Source organism: Heterodontus francisci, chromosome 8, assembly GCF_036365525.1.
Source record: "Heterodontus francisci isolate sHetFra1 chromosome 8, sHetFra1.hap1, whole genome shotgun sequence".
Lineage (NCBI taxonomy): Eukaryota > Metazoa > Chordata > Chondrichthyes > Heterodontiformes > Heterodontidae > Heterodontus > Heterodontus francisci.
This window is the reverse complement of record NC_090378.1, coordinates 49,417,600-49,439,560: the sequence shown is the minus strand read 5'-3', so window position 1 is coordinate 49,439,560 and position 21,961 is coordinate 49,417,600. Positions and strand designations below refer to the sequence as shown.

The 21,961-nt window shown below is 41.9% G+C and overlaps 1 protein-coding gene across 4 annotated transcripts in view; it reads left to right on the top strand.

Annotated features, from left to right (window-relative positions):
* The window catches only part of ipo13b (importin 13b), a 200,659-nt gene that overhangs the window by 28,216 nt on the left and 150,482 nt on the right, over positions 1-21,961 (top strand). For 3 of the 4 annotated variants that reach the window (XM_068037112.1, XM_068037109.1, XM_068037111.1), the window contains exons 2-3: positions 3,023-3,756; positions 21,234-21,296. In XM_068037112.1, the coding sequence (XP_067893213.1) occupies positions 3,023-3,756; positions 21,234-21,296 (797 nt within the window). The remainder of the gene's footprint in view (positions 1-3,022; positions 3,757-21,233; positions 21,297-21,961) is intronic. The other variant, XM_068037110.1, reaches the window with a different exon arrangement.

Below are 21,961 nucleotides of genomic sequence, written 5' to 3'. Positions count from 1 at the left end.
CCTCTAAACTTTGCCCCTCGCACCTTAAACCTATGTCCCCTAGTAACTGACTCTTTCACCCTTGGAAAAAGCTTCTGACTATCCACTCTGTCCATGCCACTCAACTTTGTAAACCTCGATCATGTCGCACCTTCACCTCCGTCGTTCCAGTGAAAACAATCCGAGTTTATCCAACCTCTCCTCATAGCTAATGCCCTCCAGACCAGGCAACATCCTGGTAAACCTGTTCTATACCCTCTCCAAAGCCTCCACGTCCTTCTGGTAGTGTGGCGACCAGAACTGCACGCAATATTCTAAGTGTGGCCTAACTAAAGTTCTGTACAGCTGCAGCACGACTTGCCAATTTTTATACTCTATGCCCCGACCGATGAAGGCAAGCATGCCGTATGCCTTCTTGACTACCTTATCCACCTGCGTTGCCACTTTCAGTGACCTGTGGACCTGTACGCCCAGATCTCTCTGCCTGTCAATACTCCTAAGGGTTCTGCCATTTACTGTATACTTCCCACCTGTATTAGATCTTCCAAAATGCATTACCTCACATTTGTCCGGATTAAACTCCATCTGCCATTTCTCCGCCCAAGTCTCCAACTGATCTATATCCTGCTGTATCCTCTGACAATCCTCATCACTATCCGCAACTCCACCAACCTTTGTGTTGTCTGCAAACTTACTAATCAGACCTATTACATTTTCTTCCAAATCATCTATATATACTACAAACAGCAAAGGTCCCAGCACTGATTCCTGCGGAACACCACTAGTCACAGCCCTCCATTCAGAACTGCACACAGTATTCAGTTGAGGATGAATCAATAATCTGTGAAGATTCAGTATCACATTTTATAATGTATGTTCTATTCCAAACTCTGCAAACCAAGATCTTATTTGCTGCCTTTACTGCTACCCCACACTGCAAATAGTTTCAATAATCTGCCCCAGTACCCCAATCATTTTCCTCTGCTTTTTCCTGTAGACAAATAACTTAAGTATAGTTAGTGTTTTTTGTCATTGTCTCATCACTTTGTTCTTGTCAGTATTGAATTTCACTTGCCATTTTCAATCTCTTTAGACCCCTCTGAACCTGATCAACTGCCGATGATTGTTTGTAACCTCACCTTTAATATCATTGGGAAATGTTGACTGTTTTGTCAGCCTTCCAAATCATTGTACGATATGAATAGCAAAGGAGTCAGTATGTCATTGGAACATCCCACAGATTCACTTCTTTCTATGTGCTGAAGCAGTTCAGTGCATGACCAACCTCTTGACGTTTTTGCTACTGAAGTGGATTGGCAACTAGATACAACTGCCACAGATTCCTAACCTATTGCCTTAAGAACCAACCTCCTAATATCATACTGCATTGGAAGCCTTGTTGGTCTACATAAACCATGTTCACCAAGTTACCTTCATCTCAAACTCCAATAGCTTCCCAAACAACTCTAACCAAAATGTCCAATGTGAATTCCCTAACCCCCTTCCACGTTCAGTTCCATAAGACTACTCTGGCTTGTACTGATAACCTCCTATTTTCTAGGTGTAACATTCAAGGCTTTACCCATGACAAATGTACTGCTCATTGGTATGTAATCTGTAGGACTCCCCTTTTGCTGGTTTTTTTCAGATGGGCATTATGTTCCCTCCTCTCCAATCCTCTGGTATAACTCCTGATTCTAATGATTTGCTGAAGATCTTCAGGACATGACCAATCTTATTGCACATTTTCATAACTATCTCTATATACCAGCTATGTGGCCTGGGGTCTTGCCCTCTTTCAATGCCTTCAATGTTCCAATTACTTCCTTATCAATAATTACTGCTGTTTATATAATTTCATCTTCAATTCCAACAAAATAAGCCCTCAATTCTGAGAAAGGTTCAAGGGCTTCTATGAACACTGTTGTAAAGAAATTGCTCAAGATATCTTGCATTTTCCAATTGCTTGACACTACTTCCCCACCGAGGTATTTCAGAGGCTCTGTTATTATGTTTATCTTCTAGATGTATTTGTAGAAACATCTTTTTAGGGTTCGCTTCAATCCTAATTTCATTGTCTTCTTTTGCCTGTCTGCTGAGTTCTATTTGACATTCTCCACTATATATTTTTATACTCCTGTCTGTCTCACTGGGCCTGAGGATCTATAGTTGAGGAATATTTTTTGCCCTTATTTATTGTATTAACTTCTTTGTTCCCCATGTGGTTATTTATTCCTATTGTGTTTCTTATGCAGTGGTATAAGTGTTTAATGAATACTAATCCTCTTCCAAGCTTAGTCCCTCTAACAATCTATTCCACTTCAGTTCATTAACTGCTTCCTTGTTTATTCCCGAAGTCTACCCTGCTAAAACGGAGTTTGGTGAATCTGATACCAAACTCTACAGTTGTCCATATTTTTATTTTTAGGGAGAAAAGTGGAATGTCTATATAATTTTAATAGAAAATATTACATTTTTGAAACTGGTTTAAGGGGCATGTACACATTTTTGATAACTATTTTAACTCAATACTTGCACAAATTTTTGAGTTAATATTACACAATGCACAGTACTTGGTGCAAAGTGAAAATTGGAACTATCTGTTCAATGGAAGAAAAATTTTTGGAAGTTCAGAATTGAAAATTTTGCATATACTTCCGAAATGCTTCTTTTGAGACTTGGATCAAAATCACCATGAAATAAAGTTTAAGCACTCCTGAACTCCCATTCTTTTTCACTGTTCAATTTAAAGCAGCTGATTTGAAAAGAACCTGAAAGAAATAATTACTTTGTACTTCAGTAAGAAACTGAAAATGCATAATTCACAATTTAGCGTGGATTTGCAATGATATCTAACCCCCCAGATGATTTTAGTTGGAAACCTTTTTACTATCCTTTGTTTTACCTTAACATATTTTATTTTCTGCTAATGATGAACTGCGGGCACAGGAGGTATAGGATGTTTCCATTTCAGTTTTTCTTGTGCCCCTCCCCATGGATACAGGATGGTACTTTTCATATTTTCCCTTTTCTTTCTTTGCAGGCATTACATCAATTGTACTATGATCCAAATATTGATAACAAGAACCTGGCGCAGAAATGGCTGATGCAGGCACAAGTCTCTCCTCAAGCTTGGCAGTTTAGTTGGGTGTTGCTCAGTCCTAATAAAGTGCCTGAGATCCAGTATTTTGGAGCCAGTGCCCTTCACATCAAGATCTCCCGCTACTGGAATGATATCCCCTCAGATCAGTATGAGACTCTGAAATCCCAGCTTTTCAATCAGATTGCATGTTTTGCCTCCGGCTCCAAGATAGTACTCACTAGACTTTGTGTGGCATTAGCATCACTGGCTCTCAACATGATGCCCGAAAGATGGCCAAATGCGGTAGGTGACATGGTGAAGATGTTCCAGACTGAAAGTTCAGATGTAGATGGCAAAGCTCGATGTATGGCTTTGTTGGAACTACTAACTGTCCTCCCTGAAGAGTTCCAAACAAGTCGCCTGCCTCAGTATCGAAAAGGTGAAGTACGAAATGCTCTAGCACAAGAGTCTGGTGCTGTTTTTCCTCTTCTCCAGCAGCTGCTACAGACAGATTCCCCTGTGTTCATCAGCCAGAAGGCTCTCAAGTGCTTCTCAAGCTGGGTACAACTGGATGTCCCCCTCCTGGATTGTGAGTGTTTGATGCAGGCCTCGTTTACATCTCTGCAGAATGTTGAGCTCTTTGATACAGCAGTAGAAGCTCTTGTCAATGCTATCTCCCAACCTGATGCTCAAAGGTAAGGGAGTCACAACTTCGTCACTGTAACTAACATTTATTACAGGTTTGTTGGCATCTGCGGAGAGAACAAATAAGTTAATGTTTCAGGTGTAATGCTTTATCAGAACTCTGATCATGCTTGATATATTAACTTGTCCTCTTCAAAGATGCTGACTATCATTCTGCTAAGTCCTTCTAACATTTTCTGTTTTTGACTAACCTCCAGCGTTTGAAGTCTTTTTTTGCTGTAAATACTACGTTTACCAGGCTAATTGTATGCACAACATAGCTGGAATTTAAAAGGTAATTTTGTTGACCTAATTCATGCCCTACCTGTATTTTGTCAGAGCAGCAGGGTGGTGGTTACCCATGGATTAAGTTGCCTGTAATAAACCAAGCTGTGGCCTCGTGGCTCCCTGTGGCAGGTCATTACTGTTAAGTGATCTGTCACACATCTATTAGCAGTTTAGTTATACCAAAACAGCAGATTTTGGTGTACAGGCTGTTTGCCTAAAGGAGTAGGATCTGTCTGTCTGTCTGTCTGGCTGTGTCTGTCTGTCTGCGAACCACAGCGGGTCCCGTTGGCTTTGGGTCGGGTAGCAGGCCTCTGTCTGTGTGTCTCTGTCTGTGTGCCCCCCTCGCTCGGTCTGTCTCTGCCTGCCCCCCCCTCGCTCGGTCTGTCTCTGCCTGCCCCCCCCTCGCTCGGTCTGTCTCTGCCTGCCCCCCCCTCGCTCGGTCTGTCTCTGCCTGCCCCCCCCTCGCTCGGTCTGTCTCTGCCTGCCCCCCCCCCCCCCCCCCTCGCTCGGTCTGTCTCTGCCTGCCCCCCCCCCCCCCCCTCGCTCGGTCTGTCTCTGCCTGCCCCCCCCCCCCCCCCTCGCTCGGTCTGTCTCTGCCTGCCCCCCCCCCCCCCTGCTCGGTCTGTCTCTGCCTGCCCCCCCCTCGCTCGGTCTGTCTCTGCCTGCCCCCCCCCCCTCGCTCGGTCTGTCTCTGCCTGCCCCCCCCCCCCCCCCCCCCCCCCTCGCTCGGTCTGTCTCTGCCTGCCCCCCCCCCCCCCCCCTCGCTCGGTCTGTCTGTGCCTGCCCCCCCCCCCCCCCCCCCCCCTCGCTCGGGGTCTGTCCGTGCCTGCCCCCCCCCCCCCCCCCACTCGCTCGGTCTGTCTCTGCCTGCCCCCCCCCCCTCGCTCGGTTTGTCTCTGCCTGCCCCCCCCCCCCCTCGCTCGGTCTGTCTCTGCCTGCCCCCCCCCCCCCCTCGCACGGTCTGTCTCTGCCTGCCCCCCCCCCCCCCCCCCCCCTCGCTCGGTCTGTCTCTGCCTGCCCCCCTCGCTCTGCCCGTCTGTCGGTCTGTGGTGTAGGGGTGTGTCAGTGCCCCTCTGTTGCTCCCTCTGTCGCTCTCTCTGTCATTTGTTAATACTATGGCCTAGCTACCATTTGGAAAGTTGCTAATCCTAGGTTACAGTTATAAAGTATTCATAATTTAACTTTCCAACAGTAATGAGTATAATATTGTCATCCCACTGAAAAAAAGTGAGCCTGTCTCTTAAAATTGTGCTGCTTTGGACTCTAAGCGAATTGATGGATATGGGGATTGGGCTGGAAAGTGGAGTTGAGGTCAAGAATTAGCTATGATCTTACTGAACGATGGAGCAGACTCAGTGGGCCTTATGGCCTATTCCTCCCATTTCTTACATGCATACTTTGGGCAAAATGATTTCAATCCTGTAATAGTTTTCTTGAAATAGAATAAAAACTTGCAAAGGGAATTAAGAAATTGAGTTAGTGGGCAGGTTGAGCTGTTTCTTTTTGAGTAGTGAGTTGAAACTGATGTGTGGCCAGGGCAGTATGTTGGCTGTAAATCTTAAATTCTCTATCAATGTTTAAAAATTTAATTAGATAAAATGTAGATGAGTTCTACACATGCAATTAGTACTTGCATTGTGAATGCATTATTTGGTGAATGAGGGAGGTTGGTGTAGAGGGGAACTATAAATTAATTAAGGAAAATAAATTAAATTTAATTTACACAAAGATGGCAGGACAGGTGATGTGACAGCAGCTGGAGTATGTGGGAGCTCCCGGATGCCACGGCAATCCATGGCAATCATGTCTGTTGTAAGTGTCTGTGACTTGAGCTTTGGCTCAGAGTAGATGAGCTTGAGGCTGAGCTGCAGACATTGCGATGCATCAGGGAGGGGGAAAGTTACCTGGACATTGTATTCCAGAAGGCCCCTTAGGATAGGGTCGTCTAATTTGGTTAGTGGTCAGGGCAGGAGGGTGTGACAGTGAGTCAGGCAGGTAAGGGGATGGCGAAGGTGGAAGTGGAGCAGCCTCATCCCTTGCAAATGAGCAACATGTTCGAGGTTTTTTCAGCTGGTCTGATTAGTCAGTTTGCGGACGACACAAAGGTTGGATATAGATCGGTTGGAGACTTGGGCGGAGAAATGGCAGATGGAGTTTAATCCGGACAAATGTGAGGTAATGCATTTTGGAAGACCTAATGCAGGTGGGAAGTATACAGTAAATGGCAGAACCCTTAGGAGTATTGACAGGCAGAGAGATCTGGGCGTACAGGTCCACAGGTCACTGAAAGTGGCAACACAGGTGGATAAGGTAGTCAAGAAGGCATACGGCATGCTTGCCTTCATCGGTCGGGGCATAGAGTATAAAAATTGGCAAGTCATGCTGCAGCTGTACAGAACCTTAGTTAGGCCACACTTAGAATATTGCGTGCAATTCTGGTCGCCACACTACCAGAAGGTCGTGGAGGCTTTGGAGAGGGTACGGTAGAGGTTTACCAGGATGTTGCCTGGTCTGGAGGGCATTAGCTATGAGGAGAGGTTGGATAAACACGGATTGTTTTCACTGGAACGATTGAGGTAGAGGGGCGACATGATAGAGGTTTACAAAGTTATGAGCGGCATGGACAGAGTGGATAGTCAGAAGCTTTTTCCCAGGGTGGAAGAGTCAGTTACTAGGGGACATAGGTTTAAGGTACGAGGGGCAAAGTTTAGAGGGGATGTGCAAGGCAAGTTTTTTACACAGAGGGTGGTGAGTGCCTGGAACTTGCTGCCGGGGAAGGTGGTGGAAGCCGGTACGATAGCGACGTTTAAGAGGCATCTTGACAAATACATGAAAGGATGGGAATAGAGGGATACGGTACCCGGAAGTGCAGAAGGTTTTAGTTTAGACAGGCATCAAGATCGGCACAGGCTTGGAGGGCTGAATGGCCTGTTCCTGTGCTGTACTGTTCTTTGTTCTTTTGTTCTATGGACAAGAGCGAGGGCTGTAGTGTGGATGAGCAGACTGAACATGGCACCATGATACAGGAGGCCATTCAAGTGAGGGGAATTAAAAAATATCTTCTTCTTCTTTGGCCTCCTTGTCTCGAGAGCCTGGAGGTGGTCAGTGGTTTGTGAAGCAGCGCCTGGAGTGGCTATAAAGGCCAATTCTAGAGTGACAGACTCTTCCACAGGTGCTGCAGATAAAATTGGTTGTCGGGGCTGTTACACAGTTGGCTCTCCCCTTGCGCTTCTGTCTTTTTTCCTGCCAACTTCTAGTCAGCGGGATAGACACTGCTCTCTGCAGCTGAGAGCAAGCGTCCAGAAGGCTGTGTTGCCTGCCCTGTGCCAGGGTTCAGGACATCTGCTAAGGGCTGGAGAAGAACTTGCAGTGGGAGGGTGAGGGTCCTGTTGTCATGGTCCATGTAGGTACCAACGACATAGATGGGGCTAGGAAAGAGGTTCAGTATGGGGAGCTAGGCACTAAATCTAAAAAGCAGGACCTCAAAGGTCATCATCTCTGGATTATTACCTGAGCCATGTGAAAATTGGCATAGGGCAAATAAGATTTATAGATATGAATGCATGGCTAACAGACTGGTGTGGTAGTGGGTTCCGGTTTGTGGGGTGCTTGCACTAGTACTGGGGAAAGTGGGGGCTGTACCGTTGGGACAGTCTACACCCAAACTGTGCTGGGACTAGTGTTCTAGTGAACTGCATAACTACTGAAGTTGAGAGGGTTTTTAACTAAATAGTGGGGGAAAGGGATCACATTTTGGAAGAGGTGGTAAATCCAAGAGTAGAGACAAGGCAAGAGAGAAAGGCATTAATATGGGAAATGATAAACAGACCATGACAGGAAGGTGATTGAGAGTGCAAATCTACGAGTAAATCAGCAGATAAGAATAGAGGTTACAAAAATAATGAGGACAACATTAAAGGCTCTGTATCTGAATGCATTTAGCATTCGAAACAAAACAGATGAACTGATGGCGCCAATAGAAATGAGTATGATCTGATAGCCATTACGGAGACATGGATGCAGGATGAGATAGATTAGGACCTGAATACCGAAGGGTATAAGACATTTAGGAAGGACAGGAAGCTAGGAAAAGGTGAAGGCATGGCTTTGTTAATTAATAACGGTATTAGCACAATAGAGAGGGATGACCTAAGTTAAGGAAATCCGGATGTAGAAGCGGTTTGTGTAGAGATGAGAAATGATAAAGGCAAGAAGTCACTTGTGGGAGTGGTGTACAGGCCCTCTAACAGTAACCACAAGGTAGTACGGGTATAAAGGAAGAAATAATGAGAGCTTGTCAGAAAGGTACGGCGATAATCATAGGGGATTTTAATCTACATATAGACTGGAAGAATCAGGTGGGCAAAGGTAGCCTAGATGAGTCCATAGAATGTTTTCGGGCTAGTTTCTTAGAACAGCACATTCTGAAGCCAACCAGAGAGCAGGTTATACTAGACCTGGTAATGTGCAACAAGAGAGGATTAATTGATGACCTCATGATGAAGGTACCTCTAGGCAGCAGCGATCATAAGATGATTGAATTTTACATTCAATTTGAGGGAGAAAAGAGTGGGTCTAAGACTAATATTTTAAACGTAAATAAGGGCAATTATGAGGGCAATGAAAGCAGAGCTAGCTAAAGTGAACTGGCAAAGTAGGCTAAGGGATAGGTCAATAGAGATGCAGTGGCACACATTTAAGGGGATATTTCAGAATACATAGAATAGATGCATTTCAATGAGTAAGAAAAATTCCAAGGGGAGGAACCACCATCCGTGGTTAACTGAAAAAGAAAGTAGTAAATTTAAAGAACAAGCATATAATTGCGCAAAGATGGGTGGCAGGTCAGACCATTGGACAGAATATGAAAAACAGCAAAGAATGACCAAGATTAATGAGGGAAAAATTAGAGTACGAAAGAAGGCTGACTAGAAATATAAAAACAGATAGCAAGAGTTTCTATAGATATTCAAAAAAGAAAAGTTAACAAAGTGAGCGTTGGTCCTATGGAAAGTAAGTCTGGGGAATTAATAATGGAAAATAAGGAGATGGCAGATGAATTGAACAGTATTTTTGTATCAGTCTTCATTATAGAGGATACAAGTAACATCCCAGCATTAGCTATAAATCAGGAAATGGAAGGGAGGGAGGAACACAAGAAAATTACAATCACCAGGGAAGTGGTACTGAGCAAGTTGTTGGAGCTATAGGCTGATAAGTCCCTGGGTCCTGATGGATTTCATCCTAGGATCTTAAAAGAAGTGACTAGTGAGATAGTTGATGGGTTGGTTTTAATTTTCCAAAATTGCCTTGATTTGGGGAAGATTCCATCAGATTGGAAAATAGCGAATGTAACTCTTTTACTCAAAAAGGGAGACAGAAAGCAGGAAACTACAGGCCAGTTAGCTTAACATCTGTCTTAGGGAAAATGTTAGAAGCTATTATTAAAGATGTTATAGCAGGCCACTTCAAAAAATTCAAGGTAATCAGGCAGAGTCAACATGGTTTTGTGTAAGGGAAATCATGTTTAACCTATTTATTAGAGTTCGTTGAAGAAGTAACATGTGCTGTGGATAAAGGAAAACCAGTGGATGTACTGTACTTAGATTTCCAGACGACATTTGTTAAGGTGCCACATCAAAGGTTATTGTGGAAAATAAAAGCTCATGGTGTAAGGGGTACTGGGGCCTCAGCTTTTTACAATTTATATAAATAACTTGGATGAAGGGACCAAAGCTATGGTTGCTAAGTTTGCTGATGACACAGAGATAGGTAGGAAAGTAAGTTGTGAAGAGGACATAAGTAGGCAACAAAGGGATATAGATGGGTTAAGTGAGTGGGCAAAGATCTGGTAAATGGAACATAAAGTGGAAAAAAGTGAAATTGTCCACTTTGACAGGAGGAATAAAAAGAAGCATATTATCTAAATGGTGAATGATTGCAGAGCTCTGAGATGCTGAGGGATCTGGGTGTCCTAGTGCATGAATTGCAAAAGGTTAGTATGCAGGTACAGCAAGTAATTAGGGAAGCTAATAGAATGTTATCGTTTATCACGAGAATTGAGTACCGAAAGTAGGGAGGTTATGCTTGAATTGTACAGGGCATTGGTGAGACCACATCTGGAGTACTGTGTACAGTATTGGTCTCCTTATTTCAGGAAGGATGTAAATGCATTGGAAGGGGTTCAGAGAAGGCTTACTGGACCAATACCTGGAATGGGTGGGTTGTCTTATGAGGAAAGGTTGGATAGGATAGGCTTCTATCTGCTGGAGTTTAGAAGAGGAAGAGGTGACTTATTGAAACATATAAGATCCTGAGGGGTCTTGACAGGGTGGATGTGGAAAGGATGTTTCCTCTTGTGAGAGAATCTAGAACTAGGGTTCACTATTTAAAAATTAAGGGGTCGCCTATTTAAGACATAGATGAGGAGGAATTTTTTTCTCTGAGGGTTGTGAGTCTTTGTGACTCTCTTCCTCAAAAGGCAGTGGAAGTAGAGTCTTTGAATATTTTTAAGGCAGAGATAGATAGATTCTTGATGAGCATGGGGGTGAAAGGTTATCTGGGTAGGTGGGAATGTGGAGTTGAGGTTACAATCAGATCAGTCATGATCTTGTTGAATGGCAGAGCAGGGCCGAGGGGCCTACTCCTGCTCCTAATTCGTATGTTCATATGTATGTTCGTATTTCAGGATGACAAGTTTAGAATGTTTGAACGTTGTCTGTAATACATTTTCAATGGAAAAAAATAACTCCTGTGATTAGAATAAGATGTCCGTTTCTTGTGCCAAAAAGCATTTAATAGAAATGACCAAGTACAGTCTGTTCAAGAATATCTAGCTATTTAGTATGTGTTTTAGACCATATTGTAATAGCTGCTCAAAGGACTGTTCTTTCCAGGCCTCAGTAAGATGTAATATTGGGATGTCTTGTGTAAACAGCTAACTCCAGTCGGAAGTAATTCAGTTAACACAGCAATGTGCCAAAAAATGCATAACAGAGCAAAATCAATAATGCAACAAAACCTTTTTCAGCCATTTTTGTAAGGATGAAGTTAACTCATGAACTTTAAAAATGGAAAGGGTGTTATGGCAATTTTAATTGGTAGAAAAAAATTAGAATGCTATGAAACTTCTAGCGAAGCTATTCATTCATCAGAATCTATGAAATGCTCATATGCTTATTTTCATATGTAAAGTAGAACTTTTTAAAAAAGTTGGTATCATTGATTTTAACATGGGGTTTCAGAGGGGAGAAGGGAGTGATGACTGTATAAATCTGTTGTTTTGGTTACCTACCATATAAAATGAAGATTAAACCACTTAAAGAAAGCATCAAACTGATTAAATACAGTGCCAGTGTTATCTTCACAGACCTATGAACATTTGGAAGTGGGGATTTAGAGAGGTTTGGTGTTCTGTCCTAGTGGTCTGACTGATGAAGTGTCTGATATGATGAGAAGTTTTTGGGCAAGAAAAATAACATGTACGGAAGATGGTGTAAAATTGGGTTGAAGGGAACAGCATACGAACATACAAATCAAGAGCAGAAGTAGGCCATTCAGCACTTTGAGCCTGCTTCGCCATTCAATAAGATCATGGATGATCTCTTTGTGTTGCGAATTTCACACTCTCATCACCATGCCATCGCTCCCCTCATCTAAATCATTGATATAAATTGTAAAATGTTGAGGCCCCAGCACAGACCCCTGCGGGACTCCACTTATCACATCCTGCCAATCAGAAAAGGACCCATTTATGCATACTCTGTTTTCCCAGCCAGCCAATCTTCTATCCATGCTAATATGTTACCCCCTACACCATGAGCTCCTGCTTTGCGCAATAACCTTTTATGTGGCACCTTGTCAAATGCCTTCAGTAAATCCAAGCACAATGCATCAACGGGCTCCCCTTTATCCACAGCGTATGTCACTCCTCCAAAGAACTCCAACAAATTGGTTAAACATGGTTTCCCATTCACAAAACCGTGCTGACTAATCCCTATTACCTTGAGTTTTTTAAGTGCCCAGCTACAATCTCCTGAATCGATTCTAACACCTTCCCCATGACAGACGTCAAGTTAACTGGCCTATAGTTGCCCGTTTTTCTGCCTCCACCCCCTTGAATAGATGGGTTATATTTGCTACTTTCCAGTCTGATGGAACCTTACCAATATCGAGTGAATTTTGAAACATTAACACCAACGCATCTACTACCTCATTAGCCACCTCTTTTTTAAGACCCTAGGATGAAGCCCATCCGGACCCGGGGACTTGTCAGCCCACAGCTCCATCAGTTGGGTCAGTACCGCTTCCCTGGTGATTGTAATTTCACCAAGTTCCTCTCTTCCTTCCACCTCCTGAGTTACAGCTGTTGCCGGCATGTTTTTTGTATCCTCTATAGTGAAGATAGAAGCAAAATATTTGTTCGTTGCATCCGCCATTTCCTTCTTATCTACTATTAGCTCCCCATTCTCGCTCTCTAGAGGACCCACACTCACTTTATTTTTTTCCTGTTTAACTACCTGTAGAAACTCTTGCTATCCGTTTTTACATTTCTAGCTAGCTTCCTCTGATACTCTGATTTCTTTCTCCTGATTAACCTTTTAGTTAGTCTCTGCCAGTCTTTGTATTCTGACCAATCATCTGAACTGCCACTCATCTTTGCGCAATTATATGTCTTTTCCTTAAGTTTGAGGCTTTCTTTAACTTGTTCAGTTAACCACGGATGGTGGATCCTCCCATTAGAACTTTTCTTTATAGTAGGCATATGCTTATTCTGAGTTTTCTGAAATATCCCCTTAAATGTCTGCGACTGCTTCTCTATTGATCTATCTCCAAGCCTAGTAACCCAGTTCACTTCAGCTAGCTCAACTTTCATGCTCACATAGTTGCCCTTATTCAAGTTTAAAATACTCATCTTCGACCCACTCTTCTTTCTTTCAAACTGGATGTAAAATGCAATCATATTGTGGTTGCTGCTACCTAGAGGTGCCTTTACTCTGAGGTTATTAATTAATCCTGTCACATTACACAATACAAAGTCTAACATAACCTGCTCTCTGGTTGGTTCCAGAACATGTTGCTCTAAGAAACTATCTCAAAAGCTTTCTGTGAACTCCTCATCCAGGCTACTATTGCCAATCTGATTTTTCCAGTTTATATGTAGAAAAATAACCCATGATTATTGCCGTCCCTTTATCACAAGCACCCAATATTTATTCTTGTATACTTCGTCCTTCATTGTTATTACTATTCGGGGGCCTGTATATCACTATTCCTCATTTCCACCCAAACCGATTCTACATCCTGATCTCCCGAACCAAGGTCATCTCTAACTATTGTACCAACGCCATCCTTAATTAACAGTGCTACCCCTCCACCTTTACCTAGCTTCCTATTCATCTTGAATGTCACGTACCCCTCAATATTCAGGACCCAATACTTGTTATTCTGCAGCCACATCTCTAATATTTATTTACTTCAATGTGTGCTATCAGTTTGTCTACTTTATGAATGCTACGTGCATTCAGATACAGTCTTTAGCTTTGTCTTTTTGTTTTGTTTTGTAACCTCTAGTCTCAACAGTTAGTGTGTTCTTAGCTTTTGTTCCTCTCTGTCCCTTCCCGCCATTCTCTGACCTTCATTTCCCATATTACTATTCTGCTCTCCTGCCTTAACTCTACCCCTTGATTTGCTACATTTACTTGAGCTTGATCCCTCACCCCTCTCTCTTTCTCCCCCCCCCCCCCCCCCCCCCCCTCCGTTTAGTTTAAAGTCCTCTCTACCTCCCTAGTTATAGCAGGAGACCTTGAAGAATGTATAGGGATAATAATGGACTAACTCAATCTGAGGAATTAAAAAAATGCTAATAGCACTGTCTTTTAAATGCAAGATTTAATGTTTCCCCCATCCTGCTCAACTTCAGTATAGAAACTGTTGGGTAGATGCTTTTTTTAATCCAACCAGTCCTATTTTCTTATTAGCAAATTGGGTAGACTGACTTCTAAAGATAAGCCTTCTCCTTAGATCTCTGACACACTTCCTGGGAGTTGGGCATCTGATTGTAGGTAGAAAAAGCCCAAAACTGCGGTTTCCTCGTATCCACTTCAAAACTAGCAGTAATGTTAGGGTTACAGGAATGTACTCAGAATTGAGTGCTTTAAACTATTTAAAATCAAACTTATTTGGTAGTTTGTATTCCACTACTTCTGTGGCCGCTAATACCAAGCTTCTGCTGTGCAGAAGTGATTTATACTTTTTTTTTTGTGTGGAAAATATACCCTTGTTGGAGTGTTATGTGAAATTAGGGATCACAAATGGCTTGTCAATTTGACTAAAATCACAGTTGGCATCCTTAAATTGCTGTGCAGTGAAGCTCATAGATTAGCACAATAAATGCATGAAAAATGCCCTCTTTTTAAAATCCATGGGAATTAACTGCTGATTACTCCTTTGCTTCATTTAATTTCGGTAGCTAGAGTATCAACTTAGATTTATTTACCATAGCAGAAGAAAACCTATTTTACAAATTGACATGAATATTTAATGTTTGATACAGTGTTCAGTTTGCTAATGAATTATACAGACCTGGTTCAAACTGAAGAGCGAATTATGTCATTAAGTTTAAATAGTCCAGTTTTATTTGAATTATGTCGAATGGTTCCAACCATTTAGTTAAATCTTCAATGCCATTCTCAAAAAATCCTCAAAATAGTATTTGTACAAAGAAACTGTTGTATGATCGCTTTAAGAGTGTCCCTTTTTACAAACTCAGTATGCTAATGAGCTGAGTACCAGGATATAGTCATGTGACTAGAAGCCACGGTCACTTTGCACTGTAACACCTTGGGCAAAGGTTCTATATGTATTTTGTTCTGTATTCTATGTACTTGTTTAGCTGTTATTAAACCTAGAGATCTTCAGGAACTGGAATCCCTGTACGTCATTGTGTTGCTTAAGATAACGCAAAAAAACTCATGACAAAAACCAGAGAGAACCATTTATAAGTGTGCATGATTTTTACGAATGGCAAGGATTGGAAATGGTCTCAGATTAGTGCAAAACTATTATTTCATAGATTAAAGTAAGGTTACCATCCAAGTTTTAAATAATTTAAATGTTTTGACATGGAGGTGTCTATACTGTGACATTTTGGGGGGAAGTATAGTACAACAGTGAATATTGTCTTGGGGCATTTTAATGCACAATTGGGGAAAGAAATTCTCAATGTGAGAATTGACTATCAAGTGGATCTTTATATTGAGTTTGGATGTATGACACAAATTAACCTAAAAATGACACAACTTTTGATAGTTATTTCTGTTACCCCCCCTTTTAAATTAAAGTAGGATAAATATCAGCAGGATATTTTTATTTTATTCATTCATGGGATGTGGGCGTCGCTGGCCAGGCCAGCATTTATTGCCCATCCCTAATTGCCCTCGAGAAGGTGGTGGTGAGCTGCCTTCTTGAACCGCTGCAGTCCATTTGGGGTAGGTATACCCACAGTGCTGTTAGGAAGGGAGTTCCAGGATTTTGACCCAGCGACAGTGAAGGAACAGTGATATAGTTCCAAGTCAGGATGTGTGTGACTTGCAGCGGAACTTGCAGGTGGTGGTGTTCCCATGCATTTGCTGCCCTTGTCCTTCTAGTTGGTAGAGGTCGCGGGTTTGGTAGGTGTTGTCTAAGGAGACTTGGTGCATTGCTGCAGTGCATCTTGTAGATGATGCACACTGCTGCCACTGTGCGTCGGTGGTGGAGGGAGTGAATGTTTGTAGATGGGGTGCCAATCAAGCGGGCTGTTTTGTCCTGGAGGGTGTTGAGCTTCTTGAGTGTTGTTGGAGCTGCACCCATCCAGGCAAGTGGAGAGTATTCCATCACACTCCTGACTTGTGCCTTGTAGATAGTGGACAGGCTTTGGGGAGTCAGGAGGTGAGTTACTCACCTCAGGATTCCTAGCCTCTGACCTGCTCTTGTAGCCACGGTATTTATATGGCTACTCCAGTTCAGTTTCTGGTCAATGGTAGCCCCTAGGATGTTGATAGTGGGGGATTCAGCGATGGTAATGCCATTGAATGTCAAGGGGAGATGGTTAGATTCTCTCTTGTTGGAGATGGTCATTGCCTGGCACTTGTGTGGCGCAAATGTTACTTGCCACTTATCAGCCCAAGCCTGGATATTGTCCAGGTCTTGCTGCATTTCTACATGGACTGCTTCAGTATCTGAGGAGTCACGAATGGTGCTGAACATTGTGCAATCATCAGCGAACAACCCCACTTCTGACCTTATGATTGGAGGAAGGTCATTGATGAAACAGCTGAAGATGGTTGGGCCGAGGACACTACCCTGAGGAACTCCTGCAGTGATGTCCTGGAGCTCAGATGATTGACCTCCAACAATCACGACCATCTTCCTTTGCGCTAGGTATGACTCCAGCCAGTGGAGGGTTTTCCCCCTGATTCCCATTGACCTCAGTTTTGCTAGGGCTTCTTGATGCCATACTCGATCAAATGCTGCCTTGATGTCAAGGGCAGTCACTCTCACCTCACCTCTGGAGTTCAGCTCTTTTGTCCATGTTTGAACCAAGGCTGTAATGAGGACAGGAGCTGAGTGGCCCTGGTGGAACCCAAACTGAGCGTCACTGAGCAGATTATTGCTAAGCAAGTGCCGCTTGATGGCACTGTTGATGACCCCTTCCATCAATTTACTGATGATTGAGAGTAGGCTGATGGGGCAGTAATTGGCTGGGTTGGACTTGTCCTGCTTTTTGTGTACAGGACGTACCTGGGCAATTTTCCACGTTGCAGGGTAGATGCCAGTGTTGTAGCTGTACTGGAACAGCTTGGCTACGGGCGCAACAAGTTCTGGAGCACAGGTCTTCAATACTATTGCTGGAATATTGTCAGGGCCCATAGCTTTTGCAGTATCCAGTGCCTTCAGTTGTTTCTTGATATCACGCGGAGTGAATCGAATTGGCTGAAGTCTGGCATCTGTGATGCTGGGAACTTCAGGAGGAGGCCAAGATGGATCATCGACTTGGCACTTCTGGCTGAAGATTGTTGTAAATGCTTCAGCCTTATCTTTCACACTGATATGCTGGGCTTCCCCATCATTGAGGATGGGGATATTTGTGGAGCCACCTCTTCCAGTTAGTTGTTTAGTTATCCACCACCATTCACGGCTGGATGTGGCAGGACTGCAGAGCTTAGCTCTGATCTGTTGGTTATGGGATCGCTTAGCTCTGTCAATCGCATGCTGCTTACGCAGTTTGGCATGCATATAGTCCTCTGTTGTAGCTTCACCAGGCTGGCACCTCATTTTGAGGTATGCCTCGTGCTGCTCCTGGCGTGCCCTCCTGCACTCTTCTTTGAACCAGGGTTGGTCTCCTGGCTTGATGGTAATCGTAGAGTGGGGGATATGTCGGGCCATGAGGTTACAGATTGTGGTTGAGTACAATTTTGCTGCTGCTGATGGCCCACAGTGCCTCATGAATGCCCAGTTTTGCATTGCTGGATCTTTTCGAAATCTATCCCGTTTAGAATGTGGGTGAAAGTAAATCTGCATTTCGCACATGTGCATAATTTGTTATAAATTTAAAAAAAAATTCAGCCTTGTAGGTTGAACAATGCAGTTGACAGTTCCATGACCAGTAAAGCAGTTCTTTGCCAATCTAATTTGTTTTGTGCAAAGCAACAAAAATAATTATTTGCATGCAATTTTGCGTAGAGTGGACTCTTCCAGTGTATAAGTGGCTTCAGAACAATTAACTTGCTCTTGATTAAAAGTTTACAGCATTACGCACCAAAATGCTTCCCTCCCAAAAAAAAATTAATTACATTAGATATTTGGGACTAACATCAATGGATATATTAAATAATGGATATCTAGGAGTGGTTTCAATGTGGTCAACTAATTTCTATTATTTTAGTGTTCATATATAATTTATAACTGGCTTCAGATTTGATCTTCTGTTGATCGTTGTATTTAGTATTACAGCCTTGATCTCTAGTTAATCTTTGCTTCAGTGCAAGTCCTGAACTTTATGAAAAAAATTTAAGATAAATAAATGCTCCTATTGCAGGTGATTCCGCCAATCACTGCAAACCTCTAATTAAATCAAGTTCTTGTGCTCCTCCTCAAAAATGCCATTAGTACAGGGACAGAGAAATATCATTTTTCCATTCAAGCCTAACTTTCCAGCACATTAACTTTATCGTGTGTTTAATTATACTTTGAATAACCTCATTGTTTTTTTTACTGTATTACCTTTCTTGATTTGGTTATTCCAAACATATGTTTCTCTTAAGCAAATGTTTCCTGATTTTCCCCCTTCCCACACTAATTTCCATTTACGTGCTCTTTTCTTACTGTATTGTATGAATAATCAACTTGGTTCATCTACATTTCATACTTAACTCCCATACTGCCTTGTTTCTCGCCTTTAAAGCGTCAGCTTCTCTAATGTTTCGTTGCAGATCATTCCTTTTACATTTGGAATCACTTTATACTGTTTCCTGTCCTAGTGTAAATGTGGCTTGATCAAAATTGAACACATTAGGAAGGGGAGGCGGTGGCAAAGTGGTAATGTCACTAGACTGGTAAGGGGTTCAGCAGAATTCATAAAGTCTTCAACGATCCTTTTAACCTGAAAATTTTCCTTGTAACTTATTCCATCTATCCATATACTGCGATCATCTCTATCATGCCAACAAAGGATATGTTTATTTGTGGAAAAGTTGAGATGCAAGTGCTGTTGTCAGAACATTTGGTCTCAATGGTTGTTTTACACAATCAGCTGCTTGTATCCTAACCTTGTATAATAGTCCTCAAGTGCTTGAACTGTGATTTCAGTTGCATTTCTTGTATGTTGGGTGTGGAGTAACAGAGAGATATTTTAATGGTCATTATTTAATGGTCATCAACTGTGAATTATTTTTGAAAGTCGTTCAGCTTTCTGTTTACAGAATACACAGCATGTCTATGCATTGCATGTCCAATGACTGTATTAAGTGCAAAATAATATGAATTAGTAATTTATTGTAGACTAAATTATTGGCTTTTTAAAAATATAGAAGATATTAATGATATTTAAATTTGTTAGCAAATATGATTCTGCTACTTAAATACCACATTAAAAAATGATGTCTTGGTAATATTTCTAAACTTCACATTATCTGTGGCACACTATTGTTTCTGGAGATGGTAAAAAGCAATTTTGGTAGTAAGATTCACCTTGCAGAAATTGAACAGGTGGTACCTTCTGTGGATAGTTCAACATAATTATATCAATGCAATAAGCAATTGTCCACTATTTATATTATAGCTGTTACCACAAGGACTGGTTGATGCAAATAGTATAGGTGCCTTTTTTAAGCAGAAGCTAGATAAGTACGAGGGAGAAAGGAATAGAAGGGATAGGTTTATAGGGTAGGAGGAGGCTTGTGTGGAGTATAAAGATTACCCATAGACTGTTGGAAATGAAAAAAAACTTCCACATTGTATTTGTGTTTGCAGGCATACTAAACCAGCATGAACATCTTGATTTAATTAGTTATTTGGTTGTTTGTCTCTTTCCAAATTGTTTGAAGTGCTGTGGTCCAGTAGTTTGTTGTTACAAAGCATACATTGAAATTTGGTACCTCCAATCATACATGAAAAACACTTGAACAGCTTTGCCTAATTACAGATTAATGGAATTATTTTGCTCCTTTTTTTCCTTCTGTAGAAACATATAATTGGTTATCTTACAAGAATTTGGATCAAGATTTGCTGTAATTTTCAATGGTTTTTGCAAAATTAGGAATGTTAGTTTACTTTATTGCTGCTCCATCTTCCCAAAATATACTCTATTTAAAAAAAAAAATTCTTTCGCGAGAAGCAAGTAGAGCACTGATCTTTCCCGCCCCCCCCCCCCCCCCTTCCCCGTAGTTCTGGATGGTTACTTAATTTGATGAGCTGCTCGGCAATTTGTAACAAATGATCCTAGAGCACGTAAAGTAGGCAATTGTTTGGTACAGCATTGCATTTCTATCCCAATGTGCCTCCTGGCTTTCTGTAGTCATGTGACTGCTACTATGAGGCACTCTGACTGCAGGCAGCCAATACAGAGTTTAATTAAAGACAGTATACACCAGACTGGTGTCCTGTGAGCTCTTAACAGCAATAAAGAAAAAGTATCAATACTTTAGTACAGTACTGAGGAGTGTGAAATTGTTGAAGGTGCCATTTTTGGATGTGATTTTAAATGAGGCCTTGTTTGCATATTCTGGATATTGAAGGTCCCAAAATACTACTTGAAAAGGGAGAGAAGATCTCGTGTCCTAGCCAACAATCGCCCCTCCACCCCATAAATAGTACACGCAACAAATATTCATCCATTGCTGTTTAATGTCACTGCTCCAAAAATAGTTCACTGAAAAGCTTTGCAATATTTCCATGAAATGATGTGCTTTCTAAATGAGTTTGTTGCAATGAAAGAGAAACACATTTTAATCTATTTTCTGTATAAAATGACTTTTCTGCTTAACATTACTGTTGACTTAAGTAAGCTTAATTTAAATATGTAGTATGTGGTTGCGTTGAGATCCAGATGATATTAAAAGAACTGTTTAGTAATGAATTAATGTTTCAGATTTGCATCTCTTCAGAAGTGAAAAGAGCTGGGCAAGTATATTGATATACTTTTCCATCTCTTTTTTTATTTTCCAGTTATGAATTAGAATAAGAATTCCATGTTATCTGTTGTCTCCGCAGATGCTGATTAACCTGTTTGTATTTCTAGCTACTTCTGTCTTTGTTTCAAGTTCTGAGTATTTGCAGTATTTGGCTTTTTATTTAGTTAATCGAATTGATGTAGGAGCAGTAGCACTTTCTGTGATATATCGATTGCTGAGATAATAGGAATCTTAACTGCCAAAATCTTGAGTGTATTCTAAAGTCTATACTCTTCAACTGCTTTAGGAACTGATCAGGTGACGTCTCATAAGGCATGTAAATGTTTAAATAGTTTACTTTTGCTTTTACATGGAGCATTGTAGGGGATTTGTGTAAAAGACAGTGCATGTGAAATAATCTGCAGATCAGCCATCTGTGAAGTACTTTGCTATAATTTAGTGTTGCATTGCTTAGCTTGTTGCTGCATGTTTGGCCTGCTTTCTTTATTGTCTGTTGTCTTAGCACCTCTTCTCCCTTATTGCCTGTGCAGATTTCTTGTCATCTTGCTGAATCTTGCTGACTCTGCAGCTATAAGGGAGATGGGGGAGCACAGGTAGGTAAAACTTACTTCTGTTTAGAAATTGCAGAGTGCAAAACTAATTTATGCTGATGACTAGCATTCAACTTTTTCCATCAGTGCTAGTTTTAAGTTTCTGTTCTAACAAATGAGATACACCTTCAGCAAGGATCTGTCCCCTCCTATTTCCCAGCTGCATACTGCACCTAGTTGACATCGTCCAGAAACACAGCGTCAGTTTCCACATGTATGCTGACGACACGTGTCTCTACCTTGCCACCACGTGTATCTAAGTTATCAGGTTCCATGTCTGATGTCCAGTAGCGAATGAGCAGAAATAACCTCCAGCTAAATATTGTGAAGACGAAAGCCATTGTCTTTAGTACCTGCCACATACTGTGTTCCCTAGCTACTGACTTTGTTCCTCTTATTAGCTATTGTCTGAGACTGAACCAGACTGTTTGCAATCTTGGTGTCATATTTGACCCTGAGATAAGCTTCTGACCATGCATCTGCGCCATCACTAAGACTGTTTCCACCTCCATAGCATCACCTGACTCTTCCCCTACCTCAGCTTATCTGCTGCTGAAACCCTCATCCTTGCCTCTGTTACCTCTAGACATGTCTGTTCCACAGCATTCCGTTTCCCATGTTCTATCCTCCATAAACTTGGGATCATCCAAAACGCTCGTGTTTCTAGC